The sequence below is a fragment of the Hippichthys cyanospilos genome, chromosome 5, assembly GCF_059441005.1.
Source record: "Hippichthys cyanospilos isolate Australia breed blue-spotted pipefish chromosome 5, RoL_Hcya_1.0, whole genome shotgun sequence".
Classification (NCBI taxonomy): domain Eukaryota; kingdom Metazoa; phylum Chordata; class Actinopteri; order Syngnathiformes; family Syngnathidae; genus Hippichthys; species Hippichthys cyanospilos.
The window spans coordinates 5799376-5817989 of NC_142373.1; the positions used below are offsets into that span (position 1 = coordinate 5799376).

Consider the following 18614-nt stretch of genomic DNA (forward strand, 5'->3'; position numbering starts at 1 on the left):
GCAACTTTGTTTTCTGTGCTCCAAATCCATCGTTGCGCCCTCAAACTCTTCTCTAATCTTTTTTTGCTCATTCACAATTGTGGCACAAATATAATTCCATAGGGGTCCCCCAAGGCTCTGTGTTTGGTCCTGTATTGTTTATGTGATATATTTATGACATTTGCAGGGTCTTGAAGAATCTTAAGAAAGCATTATTTGCTGATGATACATTTTTATACTTCTCTGGAGAAAATCTTGAACGTCTGACTACTGTGGACTACTGTGGAATTAAACATTTTTTTTGCAGTTAATGGGAAAATCCCTTGTGAAATCTGTGAAGTAGAACCACACCTCTCCCAGGAATGTTTGTTCATGTGTATGTGCGCACCAGAATTTTTAAAATATGTGAAAGTATTGATACAATTTCCCCTTGTCGCCTGTCTAACATTCCTCTGAATGCCTCCTGATGCTTCCACCTAAATTGTTGTCCTCACAGCCAGCTTGTGTGATAAAAAAAACTTTTCTCCCTGCTGCTCTCCCCTACTGCACGCTAGCACGGAGCCGCATACCCCGCCCCAGTATGAGTCAGGGTTGCAGTCGCGACACTAGTCGTGAGAGCAGCCGTGATACCAGCCCTGCTCGTGGCTTTACTCCTTTGGGTAAGTAAGTATCTGCGTAGCAACTAGCTATCCAAGAATAGCTGTTCCAGCCCATATCGCCCCAACAGAAAAAAAAAAAAAAGATCTTTCATAAAATGCCACATGTTTTTTATGAGTTTGTATGTGGTCAAAAACATACTCCTAGTTGTAAACTGTATGCACGGTCTTAAACTGTGTGGGTCCATTCTCTCTGCACGCCTTAAGGTGGATTCTTTTGTTCGAGAAAATAAATCGGGAATGAGGAGGATAACAAGAACTTGTTTTGAATGTTATTAAAACTGTTAACTGATGTTATATGTCTGGAAGCATACAAACCCTTATTGAGTCATGTCATGGAAGGGGGCATCAATACTCACAAACAATAGAGCTATTGCCATGGATTCTGTTTTCTTTGCTCACTATTTCATCCCCCATGTTAAAGGCCAGGCCTGTTTTAATTTGTACAGGATGAAACTGAATGAACCCCAAATACAGATGGTATGTGATATGTTTTCATGAAATTGGGGCATCACAGAGCTAAGTTTTGAATAAGTGACAAAAATGCCAATTTTGTACAGCAATCTACATTTTGGAATTGTCTATAAAAACAACCTCTTGAGATCTCGACTTTCCTTTCCAAGCATCCAAAAGTTGCCAATTGTAATCAAAGTGAAGGAAAATAAAGGCATTAGTAGACGAAGTGCATCATTAAGGTATTTTTGATCCAGCAAGCTAGCTAGTATCCCTGTGAAGCTGCCTCTGAATGACCCATAGTTTCTAGTCTTGAATGTCATATAACAAATAATTTCTATAAATGTACATAGGGAATAATAAAAGTGAAAAGCACCATGATGTGACCTTCCAGCATGACGATGAGCAGAAACCAGATACATAAACAGCCCTGTGGAATACCAACATGGCTGTATATTTATCCAACATGCATTCATGCTTTTCCTTATTTTATAGCAGTTCATCTTTGACATCTGAATGTCGTTGAATAATCTAAAACTTAATTAATCGTCAGTTTCAGGATTTTTCTTTAACTAGTATATTTCTACTTTTTTGATGTAATGCTTTGTTTACATGAGAGCATGCCCCTACCATCACAGAGAGATAGTAAGTTGGGTAAAAGTTAAAACAAAAGTTTTGAAACACATTTTGATTAGTCATGTACTCTGATTGTGTAATGTTAATAATGCAATGTTTTGATTTCTCTTCAATGTCGTAATTCACGCAACTTTAATTACTCATGACACACCAAGCACTTAGTACACCACTGACAAATCAGTCTGTGACATAGTAGAGTTAAAACCACATATTTCCACTTTTGAGCTCATTTATTTGGGTTCAAAAGTAAATCAAGTGAAGTTTGAAAGGTCAAACATGTCATTGCAAAGGCAGTCTCCCTGCTTCACAATACAAGCACCGCATATTGCCTGGCAAATCCTGCAGTGTTTATCTACTACTATTTTTTTGAAGAAAAAAAAATGAAGTCAAAACAAAAGTTTGTTGCGTCATCAAAATCTGAGCAAAATGTTCTGGTCTTTATGTGGCCAATTTCATTTGGGATTAAATATCCATGATAAAACATTATTGTCATAGGTAGGCCACACCAAATGGCAAATCATCTTTAAATTGACATAAAAATCCTAAAACAAATTTCCCATTGCAATAATTTGATGTAAAAGACACACACACACACCCCTTACACACAGACACACACACACACAAACAGGGTTAACAACCAAAAAACAAGTGAACTTTGGCAAGCTTAATGCGAAAGTTGTTTTGGGGTTGAGGCCAAATCCTAATTTTTTTTCACCAAATTTAATTTGTTGGCGATATCTATCACTGTAACCTTGTCCATTTTAAATGTAATTAGGAGTAGAGTTAGAAAATAACATTTCAATTTTCATTTTTGGAAATATAAGCCTGATTTTGTGTAAATGCATCACCTATTTAAATTATATTTATACACTCTCAAAGAAATTGAGGTAATGTGAGACAGCTACTGTAGGTAGCTAATTTTGTCTCTAACAGTTACTTTTTTATAGATCGTTTTTATTGTCACATTCCATCAGTTGGTTTTGTTATGTAGGTCCGAATTTAGATACAATGTAAAATTATATACAGTATTTGGAAAAAAAAATCAGCAAGCATTGCTAAATACTAGCGATGGGCAAGTACAAATACCAAGTACCCTTATCAGGCTGATATGTCAATAGATTTCAAGGTATCTCAGTTGCAGTGGCAGCCAATACTGGTATTAGCTGCTTTTTTTAGAGCAGTTTTATGATCACAAACTAGAAATTACTTATTTGATTTTCTTTTAAATCAAAATATATGATTAATCCCTCTGTGCACATATTGCCCACTTCTCCTGTACCCTGCAGCTTCCCGACGCCACTCCCGTTCAACCAGTGCTCTCACAGCTGAGCCCCATGGCCAGTCAGGTGATCTGCATGAATAGATGTACCAGCATTACATTACCCCCCCCCCCCCCCCCCCCCTTCCTAAAAGCTTGTCTCACACCTGTTGTTTGTTGTACTTGCATGCTTTGTGGTAGTTGCATACAGGACATAATTTGGAGATTTTTTTTTTATTCTTCTTCAATTTTTAACAGAAAAGTTAAAGATAAAACAGATCTATTAGTTGTACACGTTTAGAACAGCAGTTTGTATATTGGTACAATCGAAGTCCTAGATTAAACATCACACAAGGAAGGAAGACACAACCTTAGATCCTTTTTGTCACAAGAACGAACAGAAATGTGTTGGCACTTGCATATCTCCTACCGCTTTGACCACACATCTTGTCGAGCCCCCTTTTATTAGTTGCCCTAGTTACAAAATGTCGCCTCCCTAAAGGTTTTGGGGAGCACTCACGGCGGTAAACATGACAGTCATCAAGCGATAGTGGTGTGTGTGTGAGCGTGTGTGTGTCCCTGCTACAGTATCAGTTATCAAGTTATCAGTTCATACAGTGAACACTATCTTCTTCTCCAAGAACATCACGGCCATTCACAGACCATTCTGTTCTGTTGTCAGGTAACGGGTCCTCCTTTGCTAGCTCGCTGCTTCCACTGACAACTTTCTCTTCCATAGGTCAAACAAGGTTATACTGCTAATTAAATTATTTGCAATACAATAAGAGTAAATATGGGATAAATTATGTACATTTATTCTAACATAAATAGCTATTGTGGTGATGTTTTAGTTTTTCAACAGATCCTATGCAGAATTTTTCAAATCAAGTCAAGTTTATTTTTATAGCCCTGAGTCACAAAATCGCAAAGGGATTCACAGGTGAAGAGAAATCACAGATTGCATGACACAGAACATCACTGCTACACAACAGCATCCCCTGAACAAAGGTCCCAGAACAAGAAGAAAAAACTAAAAAAAAAGCCCATCTGGGGAAAGTAAAAAACTTTCAGAAGGGACCGCAACAAGGAGAAGCCCTTTCAGGCAACAGTTTATAAGTTTGAAACCAAAAAAAAAAAAAAGCAAAGAAAGTTTTCATACATTGTTGTCTTTTATTGTCTTAATTCTGATATTCGTTTTAGTTTGGGATGTATTTTTTTATATTTTTTAATCTATGGTTTATTTGTTGGCGCTTCATCTGTTTGAGAAAATCAGGGTGTAGATGCTTTTTTTTTTGCATTTTCTTTTGCACGAATTATTGCATGTATTTATTCGTTTTCCATATTTTTCGATAGAATTTGGGAAAGTTGATAAAATGACAAGTTGGATTATACGGCTTCTACTTGTATTTATTTATATATATGTATGTACATGTGTCCCCTGCCTACTGCCCAAAGCCAGCTGAGATAGGCGCCAGCAAGCCTGCGACCCCTGTGGGGATAAGCGTCTCTAGAAAATGGATGGAGATTATATATTGTGGGGTCGCGTGGGGTGTGACAGGGCAGATGGGGTCACAGAGGTCAGATGTTCTCAATAAAATGTTTATTTTGTCACTCAAAGTTCAAAGAAACAATATCAAAACAGGTGGTCAAAAGACAGCAATCAAAATCAGGTTGGCTCTGAGAGTTCAAAACTATTCTCTTTACAAAGTACAAACGAAAGCAGGAAAGATATATGATCAACAAGGCAAAAACTTGAAATAAAGTCTGTTCACGGGTTTCCAAAACTGGCGCACAAAGTACAACCTAAAGCAGTTCAAAAACGGTCAAAGTCCAAATAAAACCTGTTCTCACAACTCTCTGGCTTTGTCTTTGGTGGCAGTCTCTTGCTTCACGTCTCTCGGCCTCAGCAGCCCAGTCTCTCGCTTCAATCAGCCAAGTCGGCTTTTATCCCATTACTTGATCAGCTACAGTACACCTGTTGAGGCCGTGAGGCATGCTGGGCATTGGAGTCCTCGGCATCTCGGCCATTTTGGGGTGTGGCATTGGTGCACAGAAGGGGAAGTAGCGGCCCTCTACTACACGTCCCCTTGTGATGCCACAATATATATATATATATATATATATATATATATATATATATATATATATATATATATATATATATATATATATATAAATTAATAATAGTTTAAATTAATTATCCTAGAATTTTATAAAGTCCAAATTACAAATCGCAGTTTCATATGAGAAGAATATCATTTTATTTCTTTACTATTAATTGAATATGAACAAAATAAAATAACACAAACATAATAAAAATGAAACAATAAAGAAAGAAACCAAAACGGCGGTAACAATCGATCAGTCTTTTCAATACCTCCCGATTTTTCTTGCCCTCTTCATGCTCAAGCTTTCCTCCTCGCACTGAGATGTACAGTGTATCCACTTGGGTGTTCCCAAAAGTTTTTTAAAAGCACGGTAGCACAATGAGGAACTCTCTTTACCTTCGTACTGAGAGGTACAATACTGTACGCGTATATCCACTCGGGTGTCTGAAGAAGTTTTTAAAAGCACCGTAGTGTGTGTGACCAGCCATGCTTTGGTGTCTCGTTGCTGCCTTGGTTAAACAATAGAAGTTTGCAAATCCAGTGTAGCTCACCAAATTGATCCTTTGCAAACAAAAGGCATTCCCTGCAGAACTATTTTCCAGGGATAGCTCACGCCCCTGGTAGCCCAGTGAGAAATATGGCCAAATCGCGGCAGGTTAGCTAATAGCTATGCTCCCCCTCTAAAGCAATCAGCCAAAGTCAACACCGTGTAGCCATTCACGTCACATTCAACGTGAGGCCTCTAGATGGGGATCTTATGACTCGATTGGCTATTACAGCTGTCTATTAAGTTAAACGGGCCACTCACAAATCCGTCTGTGCTTGTGCAAAAGCCCGCAACTGCTGAAGTGAATGCCCGAGCGCATCAAGGAGCAGGCAGATTACATACAGCCTGCTGAATTCTAATTGGCTGAAAACCCCAACTTAAAACTACAACACAAGGAGGAGCGTAACCAAAATGGATATGACACAAGAAAAAAAAAAAAGTAAAATATATACATATATAATATATATATTTAGTCTAATTTAAAATGAAGTTGACTTTCATTATAGTTATTCTAATTATTATATCTTATTTTATTTATGATAATTATGTCAGGTTCTGGTAGGCCAGCAGAGAAGGACTGATGGTCCACACACACCCTAGGGGTTGCCTGTATTTGCGTTGTTTTTTCCATCTTCAGGCGTTTTTCGGTAGTTGCTCTTGTTTTCTGGTCCTGCCTGTGCGACAACGTGTCAGTCAGATACTGGTCTGCTATTGTATCGGCGTCACTGTCAAAATGGTGGCATGCTACGGACTGTATTGCGTTTGAGTGCTTAAAATAAATATTTATTGTGCATTTTACTGCTTAATTCAAACTTGAATGGGTGAGCCATGGGTCCCAAGATTGCTCATGATGTTAAAAAGAGAAGTAAGAAGATGATTTATATGGAAACTAAGCTGGAGATAATCAAGAAACACGAAGACGGCTAAGCTAACCTTGCCTTTAACAAAGATTACTTTCAAGATAATAATGCTTTAAAATTAGAAGAATAAATTGCTAAAGTTCTGAATGCCATGTTTTGTTTTTACCTTGCACACATTACAAATTCTATGTAAGATTATATACATACAGTATATGTAACACCCCAGGGTTGACAGGGAGTTGACAGGTATGAGCAGCTTGTTTGCTAGTGTAGCGTGTCGTGCGGGTCCAAACACTTTCGTTAGATGGGAAGGAAACACAGCACTTGTATGTCTTCCGCCTCCACCATGGAAGAAAATTAGTTAGTCGTTTACTGTCTTTGGGCGCGGATAACCCAACAAGAAACAGCCAAGTGCTTGCTTCTCCACTCACGTCGTCACTCAGGACACCTCCTTTCAATCCAACTCTTACATTAGCAATATTTTGCACTGCATTCACATGATCTTTTCATATATGTCGAATAAAGGATGGCTGAAAATGATCTGGGGATAGGAGCGGTAAATCATGCGTCACATTTAAACCATGGAACATCTTGGATGAAAATTTGTAGTTATGCAAATGAGCGCACTAAAGCACAGGACATTACCTATCAGTGATTTATGTCGTGCATGCGTACCTGCATACCAGTTATGTGCACCAATGTGTTATGGTACAAAATGCTAATTAGCCTGCAATCAATGTGTCAATAGTCACTTTACAGCACCACCAAGCATTGGAGAAATAAGTTCAGTTGTGTGATTAAACTGGGTCTGTTCAATTTACTGTTTGTCATTCACAAGTATAACACACTTAACTTTACTGGATAATTATTTGTAGTTATTCTCTTAGTCCTGGTTTCAGTTTTCTTGCTGATAAGTGCATTCTGGGATACGTTTCCACTACAGGGGGTCATTTTTTCAAGTAACCAATGCATTTCAGAACAAATTTGCATTATTTCTCTGATTGCCTCTTGGCCAGGAAATTCAAGAAAGAAGTTTTATACTTCCCTATTTGACACTTTTTGTTGTTGTTTATCAGTGAATTCAACCTCGGCAATATTTTTGCTTTACTTGTAGTGTATATGACAGATGAAATTGAGACAAATGTTAATTTAACCATCTTATATAGTTGTAGCACAGGCAGTTATAATTGATAACCGACATCCACCATTTGAGTGTCATGTCAAGCATGATAATTCCATCCATTGGACACAATTGCTAATTGCACTTTTGTCCCCTGCATTCCCTCAGATGTGGGATAATAAACATGATGGTGTAATATAGCCTAGGCGTTAAACCCCTTTGCTGGCTTTGTTTTCGTGTTACACTTGTATTACTGTGTTGTGTTTCAATTGCAATGTAACTGTAGAACCAGAGACATAATATTAACTTTAAGTATAAAAAAAATAAAATACAACGATAGACTGACAGTCCGACGATTACAATTCCGTCGGGCTTGAAAAAAATAATTGACAATGACGGAAAGGTGGCGGGACACTAACGAATAATGAATGTCGGACCAGCAAAAAAATTTAAGTTGCCCACCTCTGCAAAGTACTAGACAGCCTCCAAGGATTTAGCTTCCCCAGTAAATGGTGCCTCCATTATAACTATATCTTCTTATAACTAGTTTTGTCAATTGTCAGCAGTGCAGTGCAGTTCTTAATGATAATTCGGACAAAAATCTCTGATGCATCACAACCAGAACTCCGGAACTATAAATGGGGTCGGCCAAAATAAGGGGCATTTGAACTTTGCTTATTTAAAAAAAAAAAAAAGTTTAAAGAGACCGTGTAAAAAAATTGCTTCTTTCGATAGCACTAGTTTAAACACATCTGCTATTCATCTGATCAAGTGCTTTTGTCCGAACGTTTGCGTCAACTAAAACTGTTGCTTTCTTACAAATATAGTACATAATTCTTTCTTCTAAGTTATGTCATATGCTGATGTCAACACCTGGAAAGAAAAGATGAAATGATTTCATTTTAAACTTAGTCTCAACTTAGTCTGCAGTAAACATAAGTATTTGGCCTTACTGTTCCCATACTTATGGTACATTAAAAAAAATCTAATTCTTAATCATGTTACATGTTCCAATTGTGCTAGATTAATTTCATTCCCCTTCTCCAACAGCCAACTCATCTATAGAGCGTTATGGTTTGATACAGCAAGCTAGAATCTCCGCATCAGTCAACGCTATGAGGATACTCAACACTGGTACGGAGGTTGAGGCAGCAGTTGCTGATGCTCTGGTAAGTTAACAAGAATATATATGTTTTTGCCATATTATTCTATGTACATGTTAAAGAGACAGTATAACTGTAGGTACTTATTATGATTACGACCAATAAGTTAAAACAATGCATATCATTTAGTGTAATTTCAAAATACTGTAACTCTTGAAATCCTCTTTTTATTGTCAGTTTTCTTGTTCTTTAAACTTCTTTCCGCTCCTCTTTTCTGTATTGTTGTTATGTCAGCTTTTAGGAGACTCCAGGAATAAGGTAGTCACTTGAATTGAATTGAACACTGTATATGTATATCTATACCCTCATGCACAAATGAAGATTAGAAATATGCACCATAGCTTCAGAAGTGTTGGCACTCTTCTGTTATCAAAAGCAAAACCCACAATGTCCCCTGAATTAATTTAAAGTAAAATTGATGAGACCGAAATTTACCAAGAGACAACACAGAAATTTTAGAGCATGTCCTTTTGTACAGAGGAGACAAAATAGTGTTTTTTTTTGTTTTGTTTTGTTGTTTTGCACATGGTATCACTTTCATGTTTACAGACAGGAAAATGAGGTGTGTTTGGCAGCTGGTTGCTAAATTGACACCTGCAGTCTAGAAATGGCATCATTCACACGAGTGTTGTGATTTTCAAGATCAATCTTGGGCTTGGAATCAAAGGCATCTTTACTTAGTCTTGCCCTGCCTTGAACATATTGTTTGAAACCAGGCCAATACTGCTTTTGTCAATGAGAAATGTCAAATGCAGGTTTTGTACTTTCTTATTCATGTGCTTGCTGCCTCCTCCACATCTAGTGGTGGATGATGCACCAAAATACAAGCTGAAGTTTATTTTTGGACTATTTGCCTCATGTGTGTACTGTATACACATGAAATGTTTGAATGACTGTTAATTTGTGTTCAAGAGTATTATACTTCTAAGACAAAATTTGTCGAAACACCCGTTGAACAAGCTTTTATTTGTAGGTGGACAAAGACGATTTGATTTGGCAACCCAAGCCATTAAACCTTGTGCTGCAGCATGAGTGCTCACAGAATTAATAAATGGGGCTTTCTCAAGAAATCTAAATCTCGAAAGTAAATGATACTACAGTATTTATGTTTTTTATGTCTTTTTATATAGTATTTTCCTTAATTATTTTTAACTTAGAAATATTGCTTTGCCATTTCAAAATAAATAAGGTAAAACTCGGTCTAGTTCAATTTTCGTCAATTTTTATTTTTACATATACCTATTTTTACCTTAATTTGTGAAAGAACAATGCCACTCCTTAAATCGGTGTTCTCATTCTTTAACCCATAGTTGTTATTCCGGCAAATAGTAATTAAAAATACATTGGTTTGGTCCTCCTGAGGACAAATAAAACCTATTCCGTGATTCCAAGTTGCAACAGATGTATGAGAAAAAGAGCCAAAATGAAAATAATGTGAGGATTAGCAGTTACAGAAGATGGATGGATAGCGTTTAGTGTCATTTCTATTGTCTACCTGACAAGGGCTGAATCTACCTTAAATCTAGATTGACATCTGAGGTGGTTAGAACCGAAACACATCTCTTTAACACTGGCTTAAATAGAGTCTGGTTACCCTTCACCTTCTCGTTAATGCGAGTGGGGCTCACTGAGAGCCATAAACCCTTTAAACAGCTAGTCAGTCGGGGCTATTATAGTGACATAATTTCACTGGGGTAAGTGCAAATCTGACACTCCCTTGTACGTATTATTATTAGACATTAGAGGGGCTTTATGGTCATTACAAAAGAGCGTTCAAGTGAAAAATTATTCCTCATGAGATTGTATGGTGAAAGATACCATATTTTTTTCCTTCTGGTTTGTCTAATAAAATAGCTGTTACTGACTACCACATCTTTTTTCTTTATTTCTTTTAGTGTTTCTTAAAGCCAGAAAGTTGCCATTTGAAATGACTAGTTTTGTGTCATGTCTGTCATCTCCTTTTTTTTTTTTTTTCGACAAAATTAAACTGTTTGAACATTCTCTGAGACTGGTAATTCCATCATTTTTGCTCGGGGTTGTTGTTAATTTTTTGGATTGCTCCTAACCAGTCAGTGTCTCAGTGGCAGTAACTAAGTAACATTTTTCTATCGTTCCTCACGATCTCTTGGTGAGTGATCAGAAGTCATGCAATTTGCTAAGCTACTTTAAGATTGATTGTGACTATCTTGGCATAATTCGGTGCTTGTGTTATCAACTTTACTTTCACAGACATCTGGCTGGAACTATGTTCATACGGAGAGCAACCAACAGCAAAATAGCAGATTAATTCATAAATGTTGGTCTCTTGAAAAGAAAACTCATGCTCAGTACATCGTGTGTTAGTAAAGAGTTGTTGCCCATAAGCTTAAAAGTACTATAAATTATTTATAATATCATTAATGGTATTTGTTTCTTTTTTGTATTGAAAGCAATGTATTTCATCTCCATAATTTTATATCTCAGGCATTATCTTTTTAAACATAAAATTACTGTAAATAGTACGTCACCTTGAAAATAACTGTAGTATAAATTAAATATTCGTCTTCCTGGGTATCAAGATTTAGCAAATGCGTACCATTTTATTGAGAAGTTTATGCAATGACTGAGAATCTGTAAATGTATACAGTATATACAGCACTTTTCTACCTTAGGTACTCAAAGGGCGGACACCTCACCGACAACATTTACCTACTGATGAGGAAGCATCAGGAGCAAATGGGGGTAAAGTGTCTTGCTCAAGGACACTTCAACATGATCCCTATAGGTGGGGGATCGAACCCGCAACCTCATAGTTGGGAGAATACAACTCTACCATTGAGCCACTGAATATAATTACCAACCAACTTGGAACTAAAATAGAAATGTTTCGTCGTACCTCGCTCTAAAACCTGTATATGGAAAGCACTGTGGTATCTTTATTATTCTTATCATTGTTTTTGTTGTTGTTTGTTTGTTTTCAACAATTTCATTTTGCTTCTAGACAAGAATGTAAATTTTGCTGCGATACACTTTGTGGATTTAAAAAAAAAAAAAAGAACTGTCGAGTAAATAAATAAGAAACAATCGTTCATAACGTCATATTATTGTTTAATGAAAATCCTTTCTTCAAGTCCCTGGGAATAACCTGTTAAAAATATGATAAAAGCTCCACAAAATTAGAAAATTGCTCGTCAAATTAAGTCACTGATTCGCAAAAACATATAGCCTTGAAAAATACTTCACTGGAAATAATTTTGCAGGGAGAGTGGTTCCTTTGATATGTGCAATTTTGCTCCTGCCTCATTCTTGACCTCCTAAAGTCTTGGTTTTGTCTCTGTCTCAATCCAGTAGTTACTGTATATTCCAAGATAAATATTCTGTCTCTTTGTATGGACATTTTCAAGGGTTTTCTTTCATAATGGAAGAGTAACAATGTTGTCCATGTGTATTTTCATTTTTTTTTAATTTGCTACATGAATAACGCATCCAAAATGTGTACATGTATGCTACATGTGTCATAATTATTTTGTCCCTATATTACTGCACACCTTTAATTTAAAATTTTCCGTTCATATCATGTGTTCAAAAGTTCTTGACTGAATTTGACTCTAACACACTGTATTTGTAGTCATGATACTTGCTAAGACAAAAGCACTGCTTAACCCTGCCTGGCTTTTGATGTTTCACCAGAAAATACAGTAAATTGTTTTGTTTCAAATGTGTGGATTGCAAAACGGCTGCATATGAATTATGAAGTTAATCATTAATAAAAGCATATTGACTCAGAAAAACAGAGAATGCCATAATTAGCCATAATGGCCACCTGATGTGAGTAGTAATTGGCTCTGTTCATGTGTCAGTTTGTTTTACATGCAGAGCTAGATTAACAGTATTAAAATGTTACATTAGCTCCCCTGTCCCTCTCTTTTTTAAATTCCTTTAGAGGAAGCCAATAAGGCGGAGGTACGAATCACCAGGCATATACTCTGATGATGATGCCAACAGCGATGCGTCCAGTGCCTGCTCAGAGCGCTCTTATGGCTCAAGAAATGGCGCCATCCCTAATTACCTTCGCCAGACTGAGGATGTGGCGGAGGTCCTGAACCACTGTGCCAGCTCTAATTGGTCAGAGCGGAAGGAGGGCCTTCTAGGATTACAGAATCTCCTTAAGGGTCAAAGAATATTGAGGTAGGCTTTAAGATGTGATTTTTTTTTTTTTTTTTTAAATCATAGCGGTTTTTTTTTGTTTGTTTGTTTTTAAATGAACTGCAGTAATAACATCCTGAAAGAATATGCTCATTTTCCTATAGAAACATGTATTCTTTTTTTTTCTTCAAATGGTATCTCTATCAGTACATAGCTTTGCCCCTCCATCCATCCATCCGTTTTCTTCCACTTTATCTGGGATTGGGTTGCGGGGGTTAGCAGCTTGAGGCGGGAAGCCCAGACTTCCCTCTCCCCAGCCACTTCATCAAGCCAAGCGATATAGTCTCTCGAGCGTGACCTGGGTTGTTCCCTGGGCCTTCTTCGGGTGGGACATGTACGGAGCATTTTACCAGGGAGGTGCCCGAGAGACATCCTAACCAGATGGCCGAAACACCTCAACTGGCTCCTCTCAATGTGGATGAGCAATGGCTCAAAACTGAGCCCCTCCTGGATGACCAAGCTTCTCACTCTAACGTTAAGGGAGAGCCTGGACCTGCCCGGAGCATTTCATCAGGGAGGTGTCCGAGAGACATCCTAACCAGATGGCCGAAACACCTCAACTGGCTCCTCTCAATGTGGATGAGCAATGGCTCAAAACTGAGCCCCTTCTAGATGACCAAGCTTCTCACTCTATCGTTAAGGGAGAGCCTGGACACCCTGCGGTGGAAAATCATTTTAGCAGCTTGTATTAGGGTTCTCGTTCTTTCGGTCACTACCCACTGCTTGTGACCATAGATGAGGGCAGAAACGTAGATCAACCGGTAAATTGAGAGCTTCGCCTTTTGGCTCATCTCTTCCTTTACTACAACAGACCAGTACAGGGTCCACAGCACAGCAGACGCTGATCTCCCAGTCCATCCCACCCTCACTCGTCCCATTCCATCCCACCCCTTAAACTCCTCCACTTGGAGGAGGACTTCATCCCCAATCCAGTGAGGCAATTCCATACTTTTCTGATTGAGGACCATGGTCTCAGATTTGGAGGTGCTGCTCTTCATCCCAGTCGCTTCACACTTGTCTGCGAACCGCTCCAGTGAGAGTTGGAGGTCACAGCTTGAAGACGTCAACAGCACCACATCTCCAAATAGCAGAGATGCAATGCTGAGACCTCCAAACCGGATCCCTCAATGCTTCAGCTGCGCCTAAAAATTCTGTCCATAAAGATATTGAACAGAATCTGACAAAGGGCAGCCTTGGCAGAGTCCAACTCTCACCAGAAACGGACTGATACCGGTGGTTGGGGCCCACTGGCTTACCACACACTACTCAGTGCTTTGGTTCCCCCTGGAGACCTTGGGTTGGGATCGTGACACCTCCATACATATTATGTCCTGTCATTGTGCCATATATAGGATGTAAGACGTCAGAGGTGCCATGCTCCCATCCACAGCCTGGGAATATGAGGTGAATAGATACGCTGTACTCAAGTTCATGTTAGTTATCTTTCATCTGGGCAAACGGCCTCAAAATTTGAGCATAAGGTTTTTGATTGCATCACCCTCTAAATTCCATTAGATTTAGCATTCTCTTCCGGAACAATAAAACTGGCCTTTACAGCAAACTCGCATTGTGATATGGCTTCTCTGAACAGCCATGAAAATGTAATCCAACCCCCACCTTGGTTGAAACCCCCGGTTCTAGTGTTCACCTTCAATTTAGCTATTTTTTATGAAAGTTGACTTTTCCTGTCATGGTAGCTATTGACTTCTGATGAGTAATGAAATGAAGTTACCTCCCGCCCCGGCATGGCATGGTTGCATTGTGGGAAATATACTTGTATTGGTTGTGTGTGTTACACCGGCCCGCAGCCCTACTGTGAGAGATTCGAGCATTTGGTAAGAAAATGCTAAGCTTGTTCGATTCGACGTATTTGTGTGAGAAGACATTCTTGGATATGAACTTAAATTAGAGCCGTGTGAGGACACGGCTATCGGAATCTCACTTACAAGGCATCTTGCGCATCCATACTACTGCCATAGCCAAACCTTGCTTTTGTCCTGCACTCCAGATCTCAGTTTCACCCATCACACTCATGCGGACAAGTCATTTTTCATTTACGATAAGTCTGAAAACTTTTCTTCTTTTTTTTTATAGTTACTCATTTCATATTTTAAATGAGCCCTGCACTTGATGAAATGACTATTACTTTTTCATTTCTCTGTTATTGTGTTTAAAAAATTCTATAAATAATAAACTGCCATGGTGAGATATTTTTTTATGTTTTGAATATAATTTGTACCCAAGAGTACAATTACTTCTGTTCAACTGTTACAAAATTTAGTGTTAAAATAGTGGTTAAGTGAATATTCAATTTCAATATTTAACATCAATTCATTTTTGATATGCATGTTTTAAATTAACCAAAACACATGCTTAAGATAGCTGAAATGAAAATAAAAAACAAATGTTAAACACAGAACGGCTCGCTGAAATGTATTTAAATTCATTGCCTGCCAAGGTTGCCCCCCCCCCCCCCCCCCCTTACATTTTTAACACACCAAATCTGGCCCACTTTGCAAAAAGTTTGGACACCTCAAGCCTAACTGCTATAAAACCTTAAAAGTTTCGAGAGAGCTGTTGAGGAAGAACATTGTCTTCGTCTTTCTTAGATTTCTGCCCTGATTATCAGTGCTCCGTTAATCCAAACGGGCCCAGGTTTCACACTGTATGTAAAAATATGAACAATTATTTAATACTTTTTCTTTGTGTTAATTTTATTTGGAAAAATATTGTCTCCTGTTACTAAGAAAAATTCAGGATACGAAAGGCCAAAATTGTTGACGTATAAAAATGCAACACCATGCAAGACACCAGAGCTCGTTCAAATGTCCCAATGTTTCCCCTTTGTTACTTGGGCTGGTCAATCTAATATATATTTGTTACAGTTTTTGATGTGTTTTTATAATTGATTAATATGCCGGCTTATCCACAGAGAGACATGTGTTCTTTGCACTGATTTTTACAATGGTCTTGCATTTTTTAACTTCACACGCTGCATCCACACTTTCAACCAACAGTTCACACTGTAGACAGGGGTGGGCAACTCCAGGCCGTGGGGGCCGGTGTCCTGCATGTTTTCCTGTTTTCTCTCTCAAACACACCTGAATCAAATGATTAGGATTATTCTCAAGCTCCAGCAGAGCTTGTTGATGAGCTAATTAATGGTTTAAATCAGGTGTGTTAGGGAGAGAAAACTGGAAAACATGCAGGACACCGGCCCTCAAGGGCTGGAGTTGCCCACCCCTGCCGTAGAATGAACAAACATAAAATTGACATTAGCTAGGGCTAACATTGCACATATTTAACTCTTTCACTGCCATGGGCGAAAATTCTCATCTTTTAAAATAATAATAATAATAACATTCTCATCAAATATGTTTTTTTTTTTATAGAGAGTTGCTGACACCCTTGACTAATGCTTACCTAATATAAGCCAAGTGAGCAATGTAGTGATAACTGTGACCATTGGATGGCAGTGTTTCCACATTTACAACACAAATACTACCTACATGCAATTCAAAGTAAGGAATGGAAATCAAGCTTTCTTATGATCCCACCCATATTTACAGTCTGTGCCAGTGTTCCCTCTAAGCTGCGAGCGTGCGCATTTGCGCACTGCTCGCACGATCTCAGCGCACTAGAATGTCTATGCTGCGCATAAAACACAATGCAATACAAACGTATTAAATAATATTTAATATTAGACCTCATCTTATCTGGTTAATTCGACCAATAATATTGTTTTCTGTACCATTTTGCATTGTGACAGCGAGTGACAAATTTCCAGCCTATGAAATGTTTCACTTATACTATTCATCCAATTAAACGTAAGGACAGAAACGTTCCCTGCATATACACTCCGTGCTGGTTAGCTAGCTAGCAACAGTGCTGAGTTAAGAGACGTCAAATGCTAACCCCTTTTCCTCGCGAAACGAATGAGCAGCGACACATCCGCTCAACACGCCAAAGTAAAAAAGAAATGCGCTTCCTATAAGATGGAATGGCTGCCGGAGCATATGGCTATAGAAGAACAAGTGGTGAAAGTGAGTGAGATTCTTTTTTTCTTTTTCACAATTTGTGGCTCATTTATTGCCATGGTGACAAGTGCAATATACATCACACTGTCATGTCTAACACATTTATTGCTCAAGATATAAAAAAAATAATAAAAACAAACTTGTTGAAAACGAACAGAAATAGTTGTGATTTGTTTGGCAACATTGTGCATACTTCTGGCCGCCTGGTTTACTCGTATGCTTGCCCAGGTTCAAATAAAATAAATATAATAACATTTCCACAGCTCTCTGTTTGAATCAATAAAACGATAAATTTATTTCCACAGCAGTTCTAAAGTTCTTATACAAAAGTACTTCAAGTAAAAGGCAAACATTACGGTGACGAAACCGTGCGCTTTAATCTGCATCCGTCTCAATTGCCCCTGTGATGCAAACCCCAAGGCTCTTAAAGGACCAGTATCATGGACCTCTCTCCCAGACTTAAAGGGGCAATAATATAAATGTCCACTGGGCAGTGAGCCAAAACAACCAATCAACAAATTACAAAAACGGAAATTTAAATTAACTTTGGGATTTTGGGATCAAAACCAATAATAATTCCAAATGCTGTGACTTGGCTCCTACAAACATGCCAACCATAGATGCATCATATTGGTCCTGGACAACGCTTTTCACCTCGGCTATGCCCTCATAAATGACAGGTTATGTGCCCAGTACCACAGTACTGGTCTTTACATATGTTTAAAAGTTGTTGGACATCATCAGATCGTGCTTTACCCTTCCTTTCTTAGAGTTCCAAGCCGCCTTGCATCATCATTCCAGGGCTGCAGCGAGGCCCCTGGATGTGCACAGAGCCCCCCCCTCCTTCCTTGCTCATTAATGACAGAATGTGAGTCATGTAATATAGGTTACTTTAGGGGCGACATCAGATATGCACACGGCGACTCACTGTCTGCATGTCTGAAGTTGCTCACCTTGGTCCAATGCCTGCTCAGGGAATTTGTGTGAACGCTCAGGCACATCCAAAATTAGAGGGAACATTGGTCAGCACACAATATTATGTTGGCCTTGAAAGATGAGTGAAAATGCTAAATATACTGGCCCTCTAGAGGTTTCCTTTTTCGATAACTCTTGGCACTGAAAGATTTAAAAACACATACATACTACTCTGGGCTGCTTTAAACAAACCAGTGAACACTTTCTCTTATATCGCATGTTAACTTGCCTGCTGTCATGTCTGACTGCACATTAGCATGAGAGCTGAATAACATACCACAGGAAGTACTTTTCACGACCTTAAACAAAACTTAAATAAACTTACATTCTCAAAATTATCCAAAAATAAATACTATTCCTCCTGATGTCTAGATCACTGGAAATATAAATGAAAATGTACAAATAAAACAACCTCAATGAGGTTCTCACACATGCACACGCACGCACACACACACACGCACACACACACACTCACTCAAGGCAAACAATGAACTACATTCATGTTGTCGCCTGCTAAAATTTATACTATTAATTGAAAGGGCTTGAAAGTTTTTTTTGGTGTGTTTTTTTTTTCTTGGAAGAGATGAGGCTATTTAAACCGCCTCAATTTACGAAAATCCATGTGAGGAAATGACTT

General features: G+C 38.3%; 1 protein-coding gene across 1 annotated transcript in view; it reads left to right on the forward strand.

Moving 5' to 3' along the window:
- Positions 1 to 18614, forward strand: part of clasp1a (cytoplasmic linker associated protein 1a) — a 100637-nt gene that overhangs the window by 42360 nt on the left and 39663 nt on the right. The window contains exons 24-28 of the mRNA XM_088414221.1: positions 534 to 638; positions 3011 to 3070; positions 8668 to 8786; positions 9015 to 9038; positions 12703 to 12947. Coding sequence (XP_088270347.1) covers positions 534 to 638; positions 3011 to 3070; positions 8668 to 8786; positions 9015 to 9038; positions 12703 to 12947 — 553 coding nt within the window. The remainder of the gene's footprint in view (positions 1 to 533; positions 639 to 3010; positions 3071 to 8667; positions 8787 to 9014; positions 9039 to 12702; positions 12948 to 18614) is intronic.